Genomic DNA, 24,736 nt, shown 5'->3' with positions numbered 1-24,736 from the left:
TTTTTCCCTAGGACAACTCTATTTTTCTCTATACTTCATAGTATACATGGTTATATAATTCATGTATTAATAAATACTATAATAGAATTATTTGATATAGTTTTAAATGAATTTTTTAAAACCACTGTTTTCCAAGAAGACCCAAAATTTAAATGGAAGCCTAACTTTCACAATCACCTCCACAAAGGAGTGACACATTTTGGATTTTTCTGGAATGGAAAAAAATTATACTACTCCAATACACAGATATTTGAATTTATAGACATTACAAGGAGAAAAACTATGCTAGTGTTGAAAGTAAAAAATGATAAGTTTATAACTTCATGACTCATGTCATAAAAGATGGAGAAGAAACTTGGAACTTAATGGTTTTACAGGACATAGATTGCATGGGATGTAAGAACTCAGTACAAAACAACCAACTTCAGAGTGCATGCTAAAATAAGAGTAGCATATAGTACAAGAGGAAATAATTCACCAAAGAGATAGATTGTAACTGTGTGCAAATACGGTGTTGTAATTACAGTATATATGCAACTTCAACTTTAGCTCCAGTCTTCTAGTTTCATTTTGAAACCCTTCTCTGTTGTCATTCAAATATTCTTCCGTCACAGAGGTCCTTTGACCTCTTGGGTTTTAACTACTATCTTCTCTCTTCTCTGTGTCATCCCCTCAAATCCCTCATCCATATTCTTACTTTTCTTCTTCCATGGCTCCTTAAAAATGGAAGTCTATACATTTTAGTCCCTGGGTCTTCATTTTTTTAAATATTCTCCTGTGGTCACTTGCACGCACATAGGTGGAGCTGATTACTGATAAACATGTGACTCTAACCACAGTTGTCTTCCTGGGGCAACATAACAAGAGCACAAGATGAATCTTTTGCCAGACAGAAACCCAGTAACAAGTGATATTGGGTCCACAATCTACCAGGTTATAGAAAACATAGAATTGATGGATCTGGACCCGAAGAGAAGTCTTTGTAATGCTTCATAAAGCCATGATACTTCTGTAGCCCCTGTTTTATTTCCTAGTTTCACCTCTCACCATTCACTTGAGGTAGAAAAGGGACAGAGGATATACTCCTACTGTTGTACAGAACCTTGTCTTTTTGCTTCTTGTATTCAGCAATTTAAAGTCACAACTTTAAAACTGCAGTTTGACTAAATCATGGAAGTCAGTGAGTTGATTCCTTTCCCTGGAATAGAAATAGGAAGGACCTGCTTACACAATTTATTGAGACCATAAAAACAGAATACCACTAATCCACCATGAGAATAATATGACTCTAGATGCCTAGTGTATCTTCAAGGCAAAGTAAAGAAAGCAGGAAAGCAACATATATTCTCTCAGCCTGTGTTACCAGCTCTCCTTATGATTAGTTGCATGGGTCTTTTGTTTAATCCAAGGAATTAATTCTCCTGTCGTCCTGTTACATATACCCTGGCATTTAGATTATTTTGTCTTCCTATTTGCTGTCCATCCCTCAAGACCCAGAACAAACTCACCTCTTTTGTCCCTCTATAGACATACTTTCCCTCCATGAAATATGCTCACTCCTGCCTCTATGTTCCTGTCACAGTTGGCCACATCGCCACCAAAGTACATTTCGATTGACATTTTCATGTCTGCCTCACATTTATTTTTACTGTGATTCCCTTTAGGTCCAAGCCAGTTCTTATTCCTTTCTTCAACCTCCCATGCTTACCTGTCACTTACCCTGACTACAATAGGTATTCACTAAATGTGTACTACGTTTGTTTGTTTTTTATTTAACTATTGTGCTCCCCTCGAATTTTTGCTCCAAGGGTGCAATCATTTCAATAGATTTGAATATAATACACTATTCATAATTTAAGTTGATACAAACAGGCACAACTCGGTGCTGTGCTGAGGGCAACAATGAACCAAGACCCCTTGGATCTGTTTTTCCTACCCTATACAACCTGTGTTAAAAATAGAGCATCTTGGAAGTTTCTTTGGATGGAGAAAAACTGTGCAGACTGAACTCTTTTACATCTGGGCCCTTCACACATGGCTACCTTGACAAGGGCATCAAGATGAGCTATGTATAAATATTATCCAAGAAAATACCTTAGAGGACAGCTGAAGACAGCTTATCCTTCCATTCGGTACAGGGATTGGTAGCTGGGTCTATTGGGAGAAACAGATGAGGTAAAAGAAACAACAAACAGCAGGCTTTAAGGGTGGTGGCAGTGCCTGCTTCTTTTCTAAGCCAATATACAGGGGGTTTTCCCTCAATGAGAAATCATCTGGGACACTGCCTACATTTTTTAATCAATATTTGTGAAAAGGTTGCATAAATGAGTTGGTGTCACCTAAGGAATTCATAGCACATCTTCAATACTGGGAGATTTTTAAAAATTCTTACCTACCTCCTCATCCATATAAAAGCTGCTGCCTCTCTGTACAATAAAAGATAGAAGGCAATGTAAACATGAAAGAGTTATAGTGTTATCAAGCCCCACATTGCCACTAGAATCATACTCATGCAAACTGAGCATATCTAGATGACCAAGACACCTCTTTCTAGCTTCAAGATCATGAAGTTTATTTAGCTCTATGACCATTGGTTTTTTAACCTATACTACTGAGAGCTGTGAGTCCCATCATGAACCATTTCATTGAATACTTCAAGAGAAAATGTATGTACAGATTTTGAGACCAAAATGGTCTTTTGACAATATGAATTTTACTTATCACATTTTAAACCAACACCCAGCATATGCTAGGATATTAGTTTTATAAAGAAAATAGGCCTATGTGTTTTCCATAGAATGCGAAAAGCCTGCTGTGTAGTCGCTGGGAGACTGCTCCACTGTTCAAGTTCTCAGGTTATTCTAAATTTGCAATTAGAGTAGTCATGCGTGACACAGAGTGGGAGATGACATTCTAGTCTCTGTGAGGTACAATGTAGGTTGGGAAGATGCTTCCCAGAGGAAAGGACACCTGACACGTGAACAGAAGAAAGTCTTAGTCACCTGGATGAGATGTGAACCACAGGCCATGGAGGTGTCAGAGAAGGATTAAGAGAGTGAAAAGAGCTACTACATGGTACCCTGTGAGCTCAGCTGTGTGGGAGAATGTGAGCACTTGGAGGGCAAAGAAAAGATTTCCAGTGAGGAGTAACATGCTCAGGCTGGTGTTCCAGAAATTCTAGGTTGAGAAAGAAGGCAAGTGTGTGTTTTTAGAGATGCTGAAGACCAGCAACAGGTTGAGATGGAAACAAAAGGAGGGTGGGGGACAGGATTGTTCAGTGGATAAAGGCACTTGCTGACAAGCCTAGGGGTCTGAGTTCAAATCCCAGAACCCACATGGTGGAAGGAGAGCCCCAACTCCCACAAGTTGTCCTCTGACTCCCACATGTATGGTGTGCCTTTCACATACATACACATAAATAAGTGATAAATAAATGTGGGGGAGGTATTTAAAAAAAAAAAAAAAAAACTATTCCCAAGCTGCTCCTGAGAACTAAAGCAAGTAAAGGAGATGGAGAAAGCTGGGTGGGTATGAGATCTGTTAAGGAAGTAATGGAGGGCCTAAAAACTGAAACTAGCTGACAGTGGGACATGGGGGAGAAGAAAATATCAATGGGTAACCTAAGAAGCTGGAGAGATGGCTCGGTGGTTAAGAATCCTGGCTGTTCTACCAGAGGACTGGGATTCGATTCCCAGCACCCACATGAAGTTCATGACCATCTTTAACTCTACTGCCATGAAATCTGACGCCATCTTCAGGCTTCCATGGGCACCAGGCATGTATGTAGTGCCTAGACATACATGCAGACAGAACACACAAAATACTAAAAGGATAAAAAGCATTTTTTACAACGATGAGACTGAAGAGGAATAATGTGAAAGATGATGCCACTCATAGAGACAAGGAGTAGAGGCTGGTGGCAGGAAAAGGAAGAGTTCAACTCGAATTTTAGAAGGCTCCAGACCTCCCAGGGGAAATGTTCAAACAAAAATCTGCCTGATGAGACTAGTGGGCAGCACGGCTAAGAGAGGGATCCTCAGAGGTTCCTGTGAGTCCGACCACCTTTGTTCTCTCTTTGCAGTACTTCGTCTTCACGGGGGTGTTGGCCATGGTGACCTGTGCAGTTTTTCTCCGGCTTAACTCTGTCCTGAAGTTGGCTGTGCTGCTCATTATGATCGCCATCTATGCCCTGCTGACGGAGACCATCTATGCAGGTCTCTTTCTGAGTTATGACAACCTGAACCACAGTGGAGAGTAAGTGTCTACCACAGTGTTTATCAACCCAGGTATCACGAAAATGAAACCACTGGACAAGTGGTTGCAATTGTGTCTGAAACTGAAATGAAGGATTGGCTTGTTATGAACTTATCTCACTCAGACATTGTCCACCTTACAAGTCTAGGGAAAAAAATCTCTACTTTTCAGCATATGCACTATAGACTAATTATAATCATTATTTAAAATTTGAACTAAATTGGGTATAGTAGCTTAGATTTCTACCACTCCTAATAATTAATTTGCTCAATATTAGCAGTTGTAAGGCCTGTGGGAGCTAATTTTAATTTAGCTATAGCAATATTGATAACATCAGTCACTATGAATTGAGCAATAATGATCCTTCATTATTATATCTGAAATATAGAAAAATGCAAGAAATAATGTATAAGTCCAGATTCCTTAGAGAACAGAGCCTGGGGTAATACTTAGATTCTGATATAACTCCAGGAGGAGGGAGAAGTGAGCAGAGAAGGGAGTGGAAACAAATGCAAGATGAGGTCCAGTGATGCAGGCAGTGTATGTTGTCAAGAGATTTAACCCCCGGGTTCTGGAAGATCCATTCACTCAGCTATTAGAAGTATCAGCAGCAATTGGGAAAAGTGTCTCAGAGTAGAGTAAGGCAGAAGAATGTGTCTTCTGGTTCCTTCACCCTTCTTCCCACATTGACCACACTTCAATCTCTGGATATACTTCTGGGGGTTTCACTTGACCCACTGACAACCAATGTATCAGACCAGACTTTGTCCAGGAAATAGTAGGAAGAACCAGGTATTGAATACTGGACTGACTAGGATCAAATAGAGGAAGCACATATGTCTGAGGCCAGGTTAAATTTCTAGTAGTCTTAGAGGGTAAAGCCAAGACAATCCAAGAAACCTCTAAAAGTGTCTACACTGCATGTCTGTGAGTCAGCCCTGAAAGTAAACAATGACAATTAGCCATGTTTGTTTCTGTATTAAAGAACAAAGTATTTCAGACATCTCTTTCTCTCAAGAACAATCACCTAATCCACTAAATACAGGAATTTTTGCTGTTGTTGATTTTTTTCAATTTTTATGCATGTGTTCACATGTGTGTGAGTGCACATGTGTGTTACACATGCATGTGAAGGACCAAGGTTAATGTCAGGAATCGTCCTTAGTGATTTTTCCACCTTATTCATTGAGGTATGGTCTCTCAATAAAAACCAGGGCTCACTTAACTGGCTCTTCTCACTAGTCCGCTTGCTATGGGATCCCTTTTCTTTACCTTCTGAGGCCGGAATTGTAGCAGGCTGCCATGCCTACCCAGTAATTTTACGGGTTCTGAGGGTCCAGACTCTAGTCCTCACACATATACAGCAAACAACTTAAACACTGAGCAATCTCCTCAGTTCAAAACACTGAATTTATATCTGTTCCAGTTGTGACCTCTTCTCAAATGTGTTTAACATCTGCATCTAAGAAATATAATGCTGTTTTATGTTGGTTTTGTTGGTGGTGATGGTTATTGTTGTCATACAATGTCCTCTTTTTAAGATCCACATCAGTTGATATCCATAGACCTAGTTCATTTTCCCTGAGATATCCATAGTATATAATGTCAACATATCAAAATATATGTTATCTTTGGCCTATTAATAGAAACCCAGGGTCTTCCTAGTTTTGTGTACATGTGTCTCCTGGAGCTTCGTGTGAAAACACACTTGCTGAATTATAGGTTAACTGAATTCACTACTTGAAAACAGTATCATATTGCCAAATCGCTCTCCAAAATGAGTCTAACAATTTTCCTCTTATAGGTAATTCTCCTATTGCTCTCCATTCTTGCCTTTGATGTTGTTAGACCTTTGAAATTTTACTGGGTTTATGAAAGTTCTTTTTCAGCACATACTATATGCATGCATGTGTACATACATATTTGGGGTGGTATACACATGTGTTCAGGTATAGTGTGTGTGTGTGTGTGTGTGTCTGTGTGTGTCTGTGTGTGTGTGTGTGTGTGTGTTGTGTGTGTGTGCAGAAGCCCAAAGTTGGTGTCAGATATTATCCTCAATCTGTGTCTCCCTGAACACAGAGTGCCCCTCATCTGCCTAGTCTGGTTGGACAGTTTGACCTCAATAATCACTGTCTCTGATTCCCTTGTCTCTTACTCCCCAGTGCTGGGACTACAGCTGACTGCCACTTTTGCCCAGCTATTTTTACATAGGTCCTGGGGATCCAAACACTGGTCCTCATGCCTTTGTGGAAAGCACTTTACCCACTAAGCCATCTTCCCAGCCTGGAATTGTGCTTTATACCACTTGACATTTTTCTTGATGAATTTATAATAAAAGAGTTCATATTGTCTTTATTGGATGAGAAGAATGCTAAGACCTCTTTTTTTTATAAGTACTACAGGCCTATTGAGTCCAAACATCTAGTATTATAACTTCATTTACCTATAGCTATCTCCTTGTAGACCCTATCTCCACATATAGTTATACTGCAGGTTGTGGAGACACAGTTTGTTCCATAGTGTTGCCCCAGGGCTACTGTGAGTCTCGAATGTGCTTAGCACACAGAAAGGTCATTTTTAGTTTCTTCTCCTTCTGAGGAGAAAGGTTTATTATTGTTATTATTAAAATTAGTTTTGAGGAAAAGTTAGTAACTTCTAAGTAAGAATTGTGAGAGCAAATATAATCCCAAACTCAGGGCTGATAGTCAAGTACTTCTCTCAACTACATCTTCTCTAAAGGTCAGCTATTGGTTAATCTTGTGTTATCTCATTCTTTGCTACCAACAAAATTAAGTTAGAAATAAATAAAAAACACAGTTGCTCAGTCTCTGCTAAAGTATATAGGTCAGAATACCCTGCATCCCACTGGCCATCAAAGGCCAATGGGACTCACTTTGGAAGTCCATGGTCATTCATGAGCATTTTTGAAGCTTAATCCTGATTTCTCTGGAGAATGGTAGATTAATTATACAATATAGCAATCAAACAAATAAAACCTGGGTGGGACATTCTGGCCACATCTCAATTGGTATGGTCCAGATCCTGAGACTGTTTTCCCCCACACTGCTCGTCAGCCCCACTGCATGACAATCCCCTGTCTCAGTAGATGATAGTGAGCTCATAATGGGAGTGGCTTCATCCCTAGTGGCATGTTAGTCACTGGACACTGATATTCCTCTGGATACCTTGCCAGGAAGCACTATAGTGAATTGCTTGAGAGTATCAATTTCAGAGTTAAACCACCCGGATTCAAATCTCAGTTCTTCCACCAGCCACATGTGTGAACTTGATCAAATTAATTTAAGATGATTCAACTTCTCCAACTCTTGCTGTTCTTAATGAAGTAGGAATATAACACTGATTTCTTTTCTACAGGAATGTTTTTAAGAGTCAAATATGATAAGCATTTGCACTATGTTGATGTTTGTTATTAAACATGGTCCCTCCCTTCCATAAATGCTAGGATTCTACAAAGTTCCTCATTTTCATTTCAAGGCTTTGGTTCCCTAATTGGTATCTCAGCTTCTATTTATAATTATCCCATCTCAAACTCATCTTGTCAATGCCCATTCTTTCTTCAAATCATTCAATGGCTCTCTGTTACCTTTGAGAAGCTTAAAGTTCACCAGTTTGCTGGATATTCAAAACTCTCCTTCCTTAGACCTGTACTGAACTCTTGAGTCTCACCTTACCTCCTGAAACTCTGTAGGTTACTATTTACAGCCTGTACATTGGCAGAGAAAATTCATATACTTTTCCCAAATGACCTTCTACACGTACATCCTCCTGTGTTTATGTGTCCATTTCTGGAAGTCCAACCCACAATTCTTGAGTCACAATTCAAGGATAATCTCCTTGGTGACAGCCTTAGTTATTATTCCTCACTTCCTATCCCAACATTAACCTCTTCACATTGTAGTCATCAATTTCCATGTTTTCCTCTTCCATTACAATGGGAGTTTAGAGGACAAGGAGCATCACTAAGATTCATGTTTCCATTGCTTAATAGTATCTGGCAATAGGTTTTCAACTAAATATTTGCAGAATGGAATGTTCAATGGAAATGAATGTGTGCCTAAAAGCAGCATTAGCTCATTTGGAATCACTTAACAATATTGATCCACAGTAAGTCTACACTCACCTACAATGCCTACAATTTCGTGTCACCGTTATCCTTAAATTGTATGTGCTCATTCTGTAAGCCCAGTTTGCTTTTGCACTGCTTCACAGATAATGCTGTTCCTCCTGGCTATACGTTTTAACCTTGTTTGTGGTTATTTACCATCCTTATCCTCTCATAATTTTTATTTATATATGCATTCTACCTGATGATTGAAGAATCTATTTACATACCACTAATGTCTTGTTGACATCTTGAAATATAGGCAAAACACTGGAATCCACTCATGCATTATAATAGATTCAGAAGGACTAAAATTAATTTCTGGCTCTTGTTTCAACTCACCATATTGATAGTTGAGGACAGCAGCACTCTCTGTTCACTGTGAGCATTATCTTCTCCAGTTCTAGCAATAACTACCCCCTTAGATAATGATGGTACTTGGAAAGGTATCCCTCTAATATCCACTTTGGGTCCTGGAAATAACAATGATAGTGTCTGTCATATCCTCTGCTTTCAGAAGAATATAAAGGCATTTACTTCACTTCAATAAAATCTCCTAAGATTTACCCTACACGTGTTGCTACAAAATAGGTGCTTCCAAACAGAAAAGATTTCACCTCTACCTTTCATTTCTACATTCCTCTGCCCTCCTCCTCACCCCATGCCACATGTACACATGTTCACAGGCTGTATTTTCTAACTCTGTTGATTCTCAGCTTTGTCATTTAGAACTAAATATGAGTGAGGAGTTTCTTGGATCTTTCCAGGCTGCATAGAAACCATGGCTAACAAAATCATCCTTGCAAGACCACATCAATAGTTTAAGCAGTGAAGATGTTTCAGACACAAAAATTCATTGTGTTCACAGGGGAAAATAAGTTGGAATAGATGAAGTCAAGAAAAATGACGCATGAAAAAGTGTTTGGAGAGAATCAGAGAAAGTTGGAGGTGGCAGAACCTAGGTACCATGTGTTGCTGGAGCAGATCCCTCTTGACCTAAATAGCAATCTACTTGATGTCTGCTTGCAATCAGAGAGGGTCCAGTGTTGCTGTCACCATTTTTAAAATCTTAGCAAATTTTGTAAAGATCTCCCTTCATTTCTATTTTACACACACACACACACACACACACACACACACACACACACACACAATTGGAGCCAATTCGTCCTTTTGAACAACCATGGTAGAGGTTCATTAACCCACTGAAATCCCTTATCTCTGCCATCTGTTCACCCACATCACCTATTAAGCCTTTCTACTACTCATATTCTTCCACAGCACTTTCCTATTCCAGGAATTCTACTGTCTTCCTCCAGGAATGGCCTTCCACAACACTGCCCCTGCTAGCTTCCTGGCCTCAACAGGCACTCCAAATTAAACACAGAAATGCAAATTTCATTTTTATTTGGTGTTAAACAAAATTCCATTATGTGTATGTACCATATTTTTATTACCCATTTATCAATTGTTGAATATCTAGGTTGACTCCATTTTCTAGCTATTTTGAGTACAGCATCAATGAACATAGATTTACAGGTATCTCTGTAGTAAGTTAACATCAACATCATCATGAATTATTAACATGAAAGAGAAAGAGCAAGAAGTATATGTAAAGTGGCTTCTTCAGATATAACACAAGTTTTCAAAAATGCACACCAGTAATAAGAGAGAATAAAAATAAATTTAAATGGGATGGTTTATTAGGAGTTTCATGGAAGAAAATGGAGACCAATAAATAAAAATTTGGAGGTGAATAGTCAATATTGAAAACTCAGAACTTTGTACTTGAAATTTGGGTTCTTATCTTGGAAGTGACACAAATGAATATATAACCTTGAGCCATTGACCTCTTCCCTCATGGGGCAGTCTCTTATAAAATAAAAGTCTTGCAAGGGGTATTATATTACACATCATACAGAATAAAATGGATTTGCCAAATGCTTTGTAATATAGCCAATTATGTAAACCTAGTATCATTCTCTACATTAAGCACAAAAGTAGCTTATAAAACAATATGAGCCAGAGAACCTTAAATTTATAGATACATTTTTGCAAAGAGGAAACAGAAATGACATTTAATGGATTCCAAAATAATCATAGTTTCCTCTGGATAGTTAGTTGTCTTTTTTAGTTTCTAGATTCACTATAATTAGCATAAATGCCTCATTAGTGAGTCATACATTAAATATTAATTTTTATGATGCATCAGATTAAATGATCTCTAAAGATTATAGTGGCCCTGAGGATTTCATTCCTCTACATGTGTTTTCAATTAACAATGTCCTTTTTCCAAGGAGCTAAATAACTTTAGCTATTTTATTAATACAAATCAATATCTCAAAATTCCCTATGTATTAAGTCTGTAAAACCCAGTATTAGGCAAAGCTCAGTAATATGGAATGTATTTGAGCCAATTGACTCTCTGTATGTTTTTCCAAAAATCATGGTAGGTACCAAAAAAAACTTGTGAATTCAAATGAAAATTCTTTTGGCTATTTCTCAACATGATTTGGTTACTATTCATATACTTGGGTCCCTACATAGGATTTTTTCATATGAAATACAGCTAAACCCTCAAAAATTGTTCATAATTTTCTTTCATTTTTTTCTTCTGAGTCTGGTCTAGTCGTGTCTCTATTTTTGGTCAATCACTGCTTTCAAAATTATTCAAGAAGTATTCGTGTTGTCTCCTGAAAATGTGTTTCAAGTGATAAATTGCTGGGCTGAAAATAAGTTTTGTGCATCACAGAGAAGAGGATATCTTAAGTGCCAGGCAGTGCAAGAGTCTGGGAAAGAATGACAGATTCCAGGGGAGGTTCTAAACATAGGACATCTCTCATTCAAACAAGTAATGTGAGCAAATGGTTCTTTAAAGTAACGCAGACGTGGACAAGATTATGTGTCAGAGGCTTCACAGAGCAGTGAGAGGAAGGCATGAACCAGGAACCATGCCAAACACCTCAGCACCGTTGTTCATTTTATTCTCGCAGTTAAGGAGGTAAAACATTGTGGAGTCATTCTTCACATATGAATGAAGCAAGGCTCAGAGATATCAAGTGGCTGGTTCAAGGCCAAACAACTGGTCAAAAACAGAGCTGCACTAGTAATCTGGATCACCTGCAAAGTTCATGTTGTTCATCATTTTTCTCAGCAGCCCATAAACATCAAAGACCAGAGAAGTAAGTGACAGTAAAAAAGAGAATTACAAAAATATGCCTCTCTCCTCAAAATAAGCACAATAGTATAGAAAGAGTGAATGAATGGGTGGGTGGATGGATAGATAGATAGGTCTCTACCCCAATACATGAGTTACCGTCTAGCTCTCCTCACCTTAGCACTCTTGTTGGATGGTCCCAACAAATTCAAGCAGTCTCCCTTACTAAGTTTCCATATGGCCTCAAACATGACATGATATTTGCCTATTATCCTGAGGCTACAGGTGTGTAAATACCAAGCTAAGTGATATATGGCTTAGATCCACACCCTGGCCATCTTACGTATTTTCTAAACATCCTGTCTGGATTAGTTACTCTCTCTTATCAAAAGTGTCAGAGCAACAAGAATATATTTACCCTAATTACAATGTCATCTATATACTTGATTCTTGCCTCTGATGAATTGTTTTGAGAGCATGAACAATGTGTCTTCTTCACTTCTTGATCCCAGCATATGTTAGGATACAATAGGTGCTCAGTCATGATATGCTTTTCTGGGACCATAGCTAAGCATCAACAATAAAGCCTACTGTTAGCATCTTGGCATAACACAACCAAAGCCTTCATTAAAAGATAAAAGAAAAATGAGGGCCAGCTGAGCCTAGTCATAAAACCAACATGACAATTAAAATAATTGATAGAGGAATTAAGAGTATCCAACTCAAGACTTAATACAATAATCTGAACATGACGGCACTTAGGATAAAGACCATCACATAGAAAGCATTGAATACTGGCTTCTTAAGTAGGTCAATGCCTTTAAAAATGTCCCTTGCTTATAGAAATTGTGTGAGCTGGAGAGAAAGGCTGGGATGGAAGGAGGGAAGAGAGAGGGGTTTATGGTTAGTATGTAAAATAAATAAAAAATTCTTAATAAAAAAATAAATGAATACTTATCTTCACAAGATATTTTTATCAGAGTATTCAATCTCTTTGAAATGTAGAAAATTACTCTACAAGTAGAGACATTATTACTAATATTGATGAGATCATATTGTCTAGATGCTAAACTCTAGATTCTTTTTGATCAGCTATACCCTATGTGGCCTCATAGGCTTGATGGTCTCTTGTCCTCTGAATGAGATCACATGCAAACACTTATCTATATCACATGTTGGATGTTTGGAAAATACTCATTTAATCTCCTCAGACTCAATTTTGAATCTGTTTCTTCATGTTTATCTTGAAATCTCTCCATGATATTAGTCAGCATGCCATTCTGCCTTTGTTTTTCTCACAGAGATTTCCTGGGGACCAAGGAGGCGTCACTGCTGCTGATGGCCATGTTCCTCCTTGCTGTGTTCTACCATGGACAGCAGGTAATGCCATGTTTTTCTCCAGCTACCCATGGCTAGCTGGCATTTCCTTTTGCCATAAAAGCAACCTTGCTAGACTTCTCTGATCCTTGTAGCAAGTGATTCATGTGTGTCTTAATAAATTGGTTCCTAATAAAACCACCTAATGAAAGACTAAGCTGGACAAGATAATTTGATAGACTGTTTCTAATGACCTCTGAGCCCCCTGAGCCCCTCTATTTCAAAAACATCATAATCCTCAAAAATAAAAAGTAAAAAAAAAAAATAATAAAGCTCTTAATTTCTAGCTGAGACAAATTGGTATCTTTCCCAATTCCATGGCCTGGATATGAGTTTTACTTGAGAAGGTGTGTACTGCTGCAGGGAAACACACATGTTCAAGGCTCAGTTGACTCATAGTTCTAGGCAGCTCTTCTCAGCAGAGTGCAGCCTTTGACAAGTTCTTATCTCTCTGAAGCTCAGTCTCCTCAACTCTAGAATAAAATATTAATATATGAATAGATTGTTTTGAGGAAACACTTGATATTAGTTTAAACAGCTTTTTTTGTTGTCATGTATGTAAACAGGCAAATAAATATTTTCTCAGGGTTGTAACCAAGTACTTGAAAAGAAGCCAATGAAAAAAGGAAAGATTTATCTCGGCTCACAGGTTAAGAAGGGACTTGATGCATCACAGGAAGATAGGCATGATACCTAGTCACATTGTGTTCCCATAATGGAAGCAGAGAACAGACAGGAAGTCATTTCAGGATGTCAAAATTCAAGGCCTACTCCCAGGGGCCTACTCAATCCAATAACCCTCCATCGACCTCCCAAGCACCATCATAATCTGGGTACTCAGTGTTCAAATTCATGGACTTATGATGGATAATTCACATTCAAACCACAACAGTACAGGAAGAACTTAATTGCTAATTTGTTCTCATGAAACAGCATAACTGTTGTGTGATTCTACTTACTCTGAGCCCCTATTATTTATTAGGATCTGGACTATAAAATTCAATCCCTGCATCTCTTGGAAGATGGTAGACCATAAACCATGCAAAGGTGTTGTATGAAGAACATGCTTGCCTAGGGCTGAAAATCATGCAAAAGTGTTGAACATGTAGAACATGCTTACCCTGGATCTTCAGGAGAGGAAGTTGTTCTACCTAGGAGTTCTATGGTAGGCTTCATCCAACCGCCCTTGCCTGGTGTGCTCTTCCAAGGGAAGGCTATTCTCTGACTTCTAGCACTCCTTAGTTGCCTACGGTTCTTTGCATAGGGTTGAGGCCTCATGGAATTTCTTCATCCACTTTAGCATGTCTACTATGAGGAAAGAAAGAAAATAAAAGAATACTATAATCTCAAAAAAATAAAAGAAATAATAAAAAAATTAAAAACCATATAGGACTTCTCTACGCATGCTGCTACCTATGAACACTACTCTCCTGGTGAGATTTCCAGTCCCCTGTAGGAACCAGGCACTGCCAGCCTTGCTGCTATGCTCTGGATTCTGGTTTGTCTTTCTTTTGTCCATGACTCCAAACAGACAAGAACAGAAAGAGTATATCAAAAAAAGTGTCGGCCAGAGCATGTAACAGAGACACAGCACTGGGAAATCACCATGGAAATAGGCAGTCAACAAACCAAAGAAAACAAGGGATGAAACAATTAGAAAGTCTCAAGAATTCAGAGATACATACATGAAGCTATTTTTAACAAATTGGGTGGGGTATAAAAATGTAGTCAAGAAAAGGATGGGTAGTGTTTACTTGTTAAGTAAAGGAAATGTGGAATTAACTGCTAAGTTCCTATTGGACACCTCACTTTATTTAATCCTGTCAACAACCTGGAATGGGAGTTTTGGCCTTCCCAGGTTACAGATGAAGCTACTCTAGCCACAGAACTGAGCAAGAGAACTAGAATTCCAATCCAGTCTCTCACCAAAGCTCATCTTCCTCCTTCATGAGCCTGGAGCAGTACAAAAACCTTTTTTCCATACTGATTCTGACCAGGGGCATTCAGTGTGGTTTGACTTGTTTTTATGTCTCTGCTGAACTTACAATGAAACAGTAAGGTAAATGTGAAAGTCCAGCCATTTCCAGAATTCCTGTACTTAGGTCCCCCTGGCTGTCTCTGAGCACAGAGTCCTGCTCTCTAGGGCTCCATGGTTTCCTTTAATAGAGAATCTCTTAGTCTGATACACAAGTTATAACAAATCATCACCCATTCCCTTTTGAGGACTCTCAAAGCAGAACCAGCTGAGTCTATCATACAGGAAGACTATATGTGCACTCCATCTTGAGGTCTTCATCTGAGTTGGGAGAAATCCCCACATATAAATGAGAGAAACACTCAGAGTGAGAGTCCCCATTTCATAACAATAAGTACGTTTCTTTTTCTTCCTTCACCATAATGTATTGCCCTGTTCCCTGTCTGGGCTTCCTTCCTCACGTGGTAGCCTTCTAACATACTGATTGAATATATCCTGTTCTGCATTTGTCCTGCAAGAGCAGAAAGCCTAATCATCTTTAGATGATATGTAAGGTAAGAGTATGGAAGTGCTTCCCATTGGCCTGGTAATTTGTGACATTTGATAATTTTCCATTTTATTTCTCATTTTAAAGATCTTTGAAATTGCTTAACTGCCCCATAACCATAGAAGCTATAAGGGATAGTCTGGTACTCAGACCTCGACTCCACCATTAAAGATATCTGACCTTCAGTAATTTACTCTAAAAATATATATGACAATAACAGGTTCTGTTTCACAGAGTTGTTGTAGCCTTATATGGGATGTAATCACAATATGTTTATATTGGTGGCTTACACATACAATGCTTAATGTTATTAGCTGTTTGGAAATAAATCTTTCACACAGACAGGGAAGTTACTGCTGTCCATCTGTTCCAAGACAGGAGCAGAGATTCAAGTCCTCTGCAATCACAACGCTAAGAAAAAGAGCCAAAATGGAATTGGAAAGCAAATGCTCCATAGTTTCTGCTTCCAGTCAGTCTTTGCAATATGCCCTGCCTCCTATTATAGAGACAGATTCCCTCAGGATTGTATCATTTGGTGTCTATCTATAGCATCCAGTGGGGTCCTGTTCATCCTGGTTACAGCTTGCCCACTCCTGGACTTGCTTCCTGTTTCCCTTTGTGACTCAGAGGCCCTCTATTTTTAATAAAGACTGAAAAATGCCCATTGATGCCTGGTGCACAGCAGTGTCGGGGGGTTGAGGGGTGTTGAATGTGTAATTATAATCTCCAGAATGACAAAGGTGGTTATGCAACTGAATAATTAGGAAATTTCATTTTGCATGAATGTGGAGATGATATGCCAAACACTTCCTCCTCCTCTGACAGAGGCAGGTGAATGTTCAGGATGCTGGACAGGCAGAGCGAGTAAATTGGATGCCTCCCACCTTATGCCTGATTCACTGGCAGCCCGGGGAGTTTGAGCTTTGCCTGAGCATCTCCTTTTATAGCAGAGGAAGCTACAATTGTGCATAGAAAAAGAGATTAATGAGGTCATCTTTCTACTCACCTACTTTTGAGTCTGGTTTCAGAATCTATCTGAAAGAGCCAAGCCTTGGAACCTAATGTTCTTGAATGAATTCCAGCAATGCCAGTCAGAGATTAAGTGGCCTTGAGACATTCAACTTCTCAGAGCTTTCATTTTTTAATCTGTACAGAGAAAAAGATGATAGAGAAAAACTGAATGAACACCCGCCCCTCCCCCCCACACACACATACATACCGTGTGTAAGCTAAGTGCCACAAATTAGAGTTATGTTCTGGGTTCAAATCCAGCTTCTGTCTTTGAGACCTTCATAGACTGTCTTCACCTCATATCCACTCCTTCATCTGTTAAAATGTTGCATGACTGAATGAGGTTGAACTCATATAAAGTGCCTGGAACACCTCCTGGCCCACAACAAGGTTCCATCAATATTCACTGCCATGTGCCTAGCCTGGCACAAAGAAAAGAACTTTGTGTACAGACAGGTCTGATGAAAATCATGGGGGTGCAATCTGCTTCAACTTATACTTTGAAGCCAATGCTTAAGAATCTTCACCTTTACTCACCATGCCTATGTCTTACATCTGCACTGCTTCCCTCCATGTCTGTACGAACCAGAGATACTAAGCAGAGCTCTTCCCTTTAGTGCCCTCCAACAACCACTCACTTATGGGGAAATAAATGTGGAGACTTTGTTTCACTCATTTTTGGAATCAAGCATGTACTAGTTGCAATAGAGCTTCTGTAATCTAAGGAGGAGTGTTAACCCATGAAGATAGTATGTTTGACCCCTGCCTTCTGGGACGTGCTTTGTTAGAAGTCAAGGCTATACTGGACCAGCACATATCTTTATAGACCTGCCTTAGACACAGCTACCTGCTATCACCAGGCTGAAAACTAAGCTACTCTTAGGGAAATCTTTGCTTAAGTCTGACCTTCTGGATTTCCCTACTCATATTTCTGACTCAAACTCAATTAAATGAAAACTCTTCAACAGTAGAGCTGAAGAAATTATTCTGGACTCCAGTCTAGTGTGCATTTTTTTAAGAGGCGGAGCTGTGTTTAGAAATAAGGATAAGAAAATCCTGTTCATTTGGCAAATCAAAACCTGCTGCTTTTGAGTCTGGAAGAAAAAGAAAATTCAAAGCAAAGTTTTCATCTGACTTCATCTACAGATGCCTTACATGATAGGAACGTCTTATGGATCTCTGTTTTCCATGTGTCAGAATGCTTTAATCATTCATATCTCTTAAAGCAGGTATATCAGAGCAATTATCCTAGATGTTAGAAGTAAACCTTAAGAGCTGGATGACTCAGAGATTTGGAAGAGCAATCAAGAACAGTATTGATTTCTACACCCTGCTGCCTCCACATGGAGATTTGTTTTATGGTGTAGAAAACTCAAATATACTCAGAAGTAAATAAAATAGTATAATGAACTTATGAAGTCCAACCAACACATGTCTAGCCTGTTTTGTCAGCATCCTCATGTATGTTGCCCACTGTCCCTTCCCTCCAGTTATTTTGAAACTTCCTACACATCTTCCCATTTAATCTGCAAGTATTTCAGTCTATCTGAAAACAGGGAGCTTCTCAATTAATCCCAAAGTCATTACCACACTTTTTAAAAGAAAACAGAAGTGGAATAATTCTGTCAAGCTACTAGGCCATATTTACATCTACTAATGAGTATTTATTCTTAAAGCTTGCTTATTTCAATTGAGACCCAAAGTCTGTGTCTTGCCGTTACCTTATAAATCTCTTAAGGCATTTTTAAATCTTTACCATCTCTCTCCATCTTCCTTTTTCTTGAAATATTTTGTGAAAGCCATCTGACTCTTGAAATGTCTCTCTGTCTTGTTTGTCAATGCATCCTCTAAGGTTATTGAATGTATTTCTCAGTTCTTTGTGTTTTTCATTGATTCTTCTGTGTAGAAGCTTTGTGAGATCCAGTTTCAGTGTTTTATGAAATATTTAATTGGTTTCTTTACGAATTACTTTTAAGAGGTTATCATATCTTTTCATCTCTGTTTTGATGATGTTAGCAGCTACTCATAATAGCCCATATTCATTTATTTTATAGTGTGACACACTAATCGTACCAGGAGCCCATAATTTGCCAGCTGGAATATAAAAGAGAACTGTCTCATCATCAATTATATGTCACCTACAAGTGCAGCTCATAAAGCAAAGTTAATGTGGAACTTTTTCTCTTTAAACCTGCCCAGGCAAAGTTTGCCAGTGGGTTTTATCCCTCAGCATCATTCCAAGGTGACAAATGAGTTTGGTTCCTTAAGTCACTGTGAATTTATGTATTTTAACTTGTTTCCTGTGTTTCCATCCACTGCAGTTTTTGTTCTTATGAGATCTCAAATTTGTCACATTTTTTACCACTGCAAGCCCATTGAAATGGGTTTTTTAATCCTTCTGACATACCCCAATAGTCTTGGATAGACTTGTTTATGGTGTGAATATATGTTTTAAGCTTATGAATTTTCTGTCCTAAAATTCCTGCAAAAGTATGTATTATGTTTATGGGAACTTGTATTTTGAGTAGTTTATAGGAACTCTAACCTACAAGTTTGAAGTGCATATTGGCAGGAGACTTTCACTGTTTCCAGGCCTTAAGAGTGGAGAGCTAGAAACACTCGGTCTGATTTCACAGTGATATTTCTGTTTCTTACTGAAAACCAGAGGCATTTTTACACAGTCTCTCATGTCACACAAACTGAACTGTGTAGCACATGGACTTGAACTCTTGATCCTCCTGGCCCTGTCTGGCAAGTGCTGAGGTTACAAGTGTATGGCACCAAGCCTGGCATGACCAGAGGCTTTTATAACCACACCAGTCCTCTGTCTGTTTTATGCTTTCCTCCCCCCACAAAAAAATTCTATTTTCAATGACAAAACCACAATGTCCCATTTGCTTCATTATGCAGTTTACATGTAATATTCTAGATTAATAATGCAAATATTATCACCTATGGTATGATAATACTACGTGGGTTGTGAGTGTTGGGGTGGAAGTGTGTGTAAAGGAGGAGGGAGTACTCTTAGGTTTTTAGGTTGGTAATTGATATATGATGGACAGCATATAATTCCTTCCCTTGGAGACCAAGCCATCAGAGCATAAAAAAACATTGTTCATTTCTTTCCATAGCTGCAATTAGTTCCATTGTGTATATTACTACAGTTTGTTCAGCCAATAGAATGAACACTTGGATCATTTCCAGCTTTTACTTTTACAAATGCAGCTGAATGACTGACCTTGTGCCTCTACCAAGACTTGAAAATAAAACACAGACACTAGCTAAAACTTTTAAGTCTTTGAATTCAGGGCACCCAACCATGTGCCCAACAGTGCAGCATGTTGTTCATGCTCATTGCTAAAGACCTGGAAATGACAAGAGCCCCAATGCTAAGATAAAGATGCTTTATGAATTGCCCTTGAAGAGAAGCTTTCCACCTCCAATACGGAAAGAAATCAGAACAAGAGGAAACTAAGGTGCAATGAGTCAGGTCTCCTATGTGATTTTTCCTTCACTGTCTGGTGGTCAGTGGTAGTTGCCTCGAATTCAGGGACAAGGAAACTTAGATTAACTCCTTTTTCACACACATGACTGAATATGATTATGACCCAAAGCTCTAAGCCTTAGCTGTCTGGCATGAAGCCCAAGATCTTCTCAGTATTCCTCCATTCATTTATTCCTTATTGCTTAATCAGGGAGTTCACAGACTCTTGAGCTGACTTTAGGACACAAGGTCAAAACCTGGCTTTGCCCCTAAGTGGGGTATAACCATCATAGTCAAGTGACTTAACAGTGTTTGTCTTGATTTCCTCATCTGCCTTCTGATTAGATCTACTGTCTGGATCAAAAGATTTAATATTTATATAGTGCATCAAACAGAGCAGGGCACACAGGCTGCCACCTGAGTGTTAGGTGTTTTTAATACTCTCATGTGTTGGGGTAACAAATGCTGACAAGCTTCTGCCCTTTGAGGGATATAACTCCTCATGCTGTCACAAGGTTCAGACTGCCTTCACAGATTTCCTTAGACTCGGTGCCTTACACACAGAAATTATTCATTCACAATTCTAGAGGCTGGAAAGTTTAATATTGAGATCCAACAGGGTTTGGTAGCTGATGAAGGCATTATTCTGACTTGCAGAGAACCATCTTGCTGCCCTGCACATGGCCTTTAATTAGTGTGTCCACATGATAAAGGAAGGGCAAAGCTGATCCTGTCTCCCCTAGTAAGGTCAGGAATCTCATCCCAAGCATCCCACCTTCAAGGTCTCATTGAACCTTAACTTCTCTCCAAAGATCCCTTTGCTAAAGATATGCCACAAAGAATTAAAAAGTAGGGTTTCAAAATAGGAACTCCTGTGTTCAGGGTACACCTTCAGTTTAAGACAGAAAGAATGCAATGTCAAGCAGATGGAAAGCTTCCTGGACATGTGCCACTTACAGTCAACAGAGGAAATGGGTATTGTCACATAACCCCACACCGGAGACAATCTATGTGCAGATAGCACCTGAGAGAGCAGATGCCCATCCCTGCAAGCTCTGAGCATCCTCCTCCAATAGCTTGGCTTCAGGCATGTGCCTTCCAATGAGAAAAGCAGGCTGTCTTTCACCTGTGAAGAGTCCCAGAGAACCTTCCCCCACCATCTTCCAGACATGTGTACCTGAACCTACTGCTTCTCTGTGTCTCCTCTCAATTATAGCTGGAATACACAGCCCGCCTGGATTTCCTGTGGCGAGTACAGGCCAAAGAGGAGATCAATGAGATGAAGGAGCTGAGGGAACACAATGAAAACATGCTGCGAAATATCTTACCCAGCCATGTGGCCCGTCACTTCCTGGAGAAAGACAGAGACAACGAGGTGAGCCTAGGTCTGACTAGCTAGTGGGGAATGGGGTGGTGTGCAAATGATCACACTGATCCCTAGCTCTTAAAATAAAACTCTGTTACACTCAGGAGATTTAAGAGAAAAAAAAAAAAAGACCATGCCTATCACATGGTACCTAGCAATCCAATATGTCTGATGCTATGAAATTTACACACTGTCTCTTCTGGCATCTAGTACTTTGCCTGTTGGATGGATATAAGACCCCTATTAATCACTGGATTGGAACTTTAAGCTTTTACATATGTGCATGCACATATATATATATATATATATATATATATATATATATATATATGAATATGATATAACATATGTATACCATTGGGAGGAGGAGAGAGAGAAAGGGAGCTCCAACAATTCTAAGTGTATCCCCAAAATAATTGAAAGCAAGGTCTCAAAGAGCTGAGATATTTATGTCTTACATATAGTAGTCAATAGCCAAAAGGTGGAAGCAACCCAAGTCTTCATTAATAGATGCATGGATTAGAACATGGAGCTAGATATTATAAGCCCAATGTTTGGTCAAAGACCCTAAAACAGCTAAGGTGAGACCCTAATGGGAGGCCTAGAAGATGATGGAAATAGAGAGAATAGGAGCTGCGTTTGTGAGAGGTAGAACTAAAGAACTCGAAAATGATGCCAATGTGAGTGATGAGAAATGAAAACACTGAAATTATTGAGTTTACCCTGGACGTTTGAAGGGAAAGTTACTCAAGAGCAAACAGAATACTGTTTCGAACACCAGAGGCTAAGTGCATCAGAGTGCTTGACTGTGCTCTGTGAGACACGCAGATAGACCAAGCACTATGGACAGAATCCCAAGGGCCACCACCTGTAGACTCTGCCTCAAGAAGACATCGCACAAAGATGAACTAGTCTGGCTGCTTCTTTTTCACAAGATGGTGAGCTCAAGGATGCTCAGGAGAGATTCAGCCAGTCTTGATCACCACTGAGCCTCATGCCTGATCCTTGATCCCTTGCTGAAGCACTCAAACAAGGCCAGCTGACCCTTGAAACGTGGTACAAAGGCAATGTGTGCTGACATAGAGGCTGGGCTGACATTGCCTTTCATTACAAGGTTTGCAATCAGCTCAACAGAGCCTGACAACTCTTAGAATAAGGTTACAACAGGCTTTCTCTTAGAAAAGTCTAAACCAGCTGGCTAAGACAGAGACCACTGGTTACTGATTTGCTGGCTTGTTTTAATTTGTGGGTACAATGCCTTCCAGAACATAACAGAGTCTCCAATTGGCCCAACTACACACTATCATTCCTATTACCTCTAAGATCCTCAAAGATGTTAAATGTGTGACCCTTACCTTGGGACCTTAGATAACAGAACTGAGATAGTCCCATCCAAGCCAAAGAAGAACAGAACAGTAAAAGAGAAGGCATGCTTGGAATATCAAACTGCAGAAGCATTTGACTCCCGGAGGGCCTCTCCAGATCATAGTTACTCACTCTTCACAACAGGTAAATTTTTCTGGAGTTGTGTTTGGGCTTGGTTTTCTTGAGACTTCGCTACAAGAGTTTTTTGACAGCTGCTAGAGCAGAGAGAATGTGAATGTGGATGTTCATCAATCATGATCACCAAATGGACAGACAGGAACACAGGAACCTCAGAGGGGAATCCCAAGCCAATGACAGAGAGCTTCTTTTCATAACATCATAGCTGTGAGACGCCTGAGGAAGAGAGAAGAGAAAATGATATCATCCTGAAAGGAAAGAACCCACGTGGAGATGTGCAAAACTCCAGGTACCCAGCTGGGGTGTGGACCGAACCCCACTGAGCAGGATCATAGAAAGTCTTTAAGAGAGGGTGACATCTGAGCAGAGATTATGATTACTGACAGAGAATGTCCTCAGGTCTCAGATATTCTTTCTCCCCTGGCTTTCACTTGGTATAAGAAGCACAGGACTTAATTACCAGCAGCCTGGGTACAGAAAGGATCAGACAACACAGTTCCCTGAGAAAAGAGGAGAGCAGTTTCCCCATGTTGGCAGGTGGAATGGAGGAGGGGTGAGTGTGAGTGTTCAGAATCCTCTACACAGTCCGAACCTGTACTCCCAACCCACAGAGAAAGATGACAATATAACGATTATAGCTTTTCTATATTCATTTACCCTTCTACAGTTTACAACACATTTTTAGCTTCTTCCAACCCAGAATAGAAAGAAACAGATGGCACACTGAAAACAGTTAATTAGAGTGAGTTAAAATAAAGCCACCATCTCTAAAGGTGGTGGGTAGGTTGCATGCATCTCTCCAAGCTCCTTCACTCTTTTCTAATTTTCCTGGGTAGGGTTAGGAATAAACTGGGTACACAACATCAATAATCGTCCATGGGCTTTGGCATCCAGGTGGGGATTGCCAATGGGAGACAGTGCAAGGAGATGTGAGTGAGAAGAAGCAGTGAGGCCAAGATGGACATGTATTTCCTGGGAATCACATAAGGCTTCCTGTATTCCTCCACAGACCTCCTCAAGCTGCTGTGCTGTCCCCATGTGAGATCAACTTTAGGTTGTTCTGATTTGTTCTCATCCAAAGAGATGATAGCTCTATATGTCTTAGTTCCTGAGAGGTTTACTAGGATCCCCTGATTCTCCCTTTATCTTTCTAGTTGAGTCCATTGTGTATTAACCTGAATTATCTTGCTTTGTTTGTACCACCTTGCTTGTCTGTGGGGATCAGGAGACATATAGCAAGACCTCTTGGGTCAGAGTGTTGTTTTGTTTTGTTTTGTTTTTGTTTCCACTACTGTGGTAGAATGTCTGAGCAAACAAGCATCTTAAGGAAGGACATACATTCTGATTGTGTCCATGATTTCTATGCCTGTGGTGACGCAGAGGATCATGATAGAGGCACATGGAAGAGCAGAGCTGTTTACTTCACTGCAGCTAGGAAAAAAGCAAGAAGTGGATAGCAGAGGAAACATCCCCAATGGCCCACTCCCTACTTTCTGCAATGCAAATCTATAAAGTATCGATCTATCAGTTAGGTTCAGGCCCTCTGCACCCACTCAGTCACTTCCCCAAATCCTATTGGCTAGCAGCAAAGTTCCCAGTACATGAGCCCATTACAGACAGTTCATATTTAGACCACAATAGGCAGTGATTGTGCAGAATTATTTCCACCTGATCCCCAAAGCGACATGGGTGAAAGCAATTACTAGGAACAGTGACAAAGTCACAGCCAGTAGCAATGCCATGGAACAAAGAGCCAACTGGAGTGGAGCATTTCATTGTGACCAGGTGCAAAGCAGAGAAATAGTCAGCACCCTTTCACACTCGAAGGGGTGAAGGTCAGAGAGTCCGCCTTGCTGCCTAAAGTCATGTGACCACATCTGCAGAGATCATCATCTCTCTTTCCACATTCATTGCCCTGATCTCCTGGTGGGGGGGACTC

The 24,736-nt window shown here is 39.7% G+C and overlaps 1 protein-coding gene across 3 annotated transcripts in view; it reads left to right on the top strand.

The window, feature by feature from the left end:
• Positions 1 to 24,736, top strand: part of Adcy8 (adenylate cyclase 8) — a 227,500-nt gene that overhangs the window by 187,696 nt on the left and 15,068 nt on the right. For all 3 annotated transcript variants that reach the window (XM_036209023.1, XM_036209022.1, XM_036209021.1), the window contains 3 exons: positions 4,082 to 4,254; positions 12,836 to 12,914; positions 21,145 to 21,303. In XM_036209023.1, coding sequence (XP_036064916.1) covers positions 4,082 to 4,254; positions 12,836 to 12,914; positions 21,145 to 21,303 — 411 coding nt within the window. The remainder of the gene's footprint in view (positions 1 to 4,081; positions 4,255 to 12,835; positions 12,915 to 21,144; positions 21,304 to 24,736) is intronic.

The sequence above is a fragment of the Onychomys torridus genome, chromosome 16 (assembly GCF_903995425.1).
Source record: "Onychomys torridus chromosome 16, mOncTor1.1, whole genome shotgun sequence".
NCBI lineage: Eukaryota > Metazoa > Chordata > Mammalia > Rodentia > Cricetidae > Onychomys > Onychomys torridus.
This window is presented reverse-complemented; position numbering and strand designations above follow the sequence as displayed.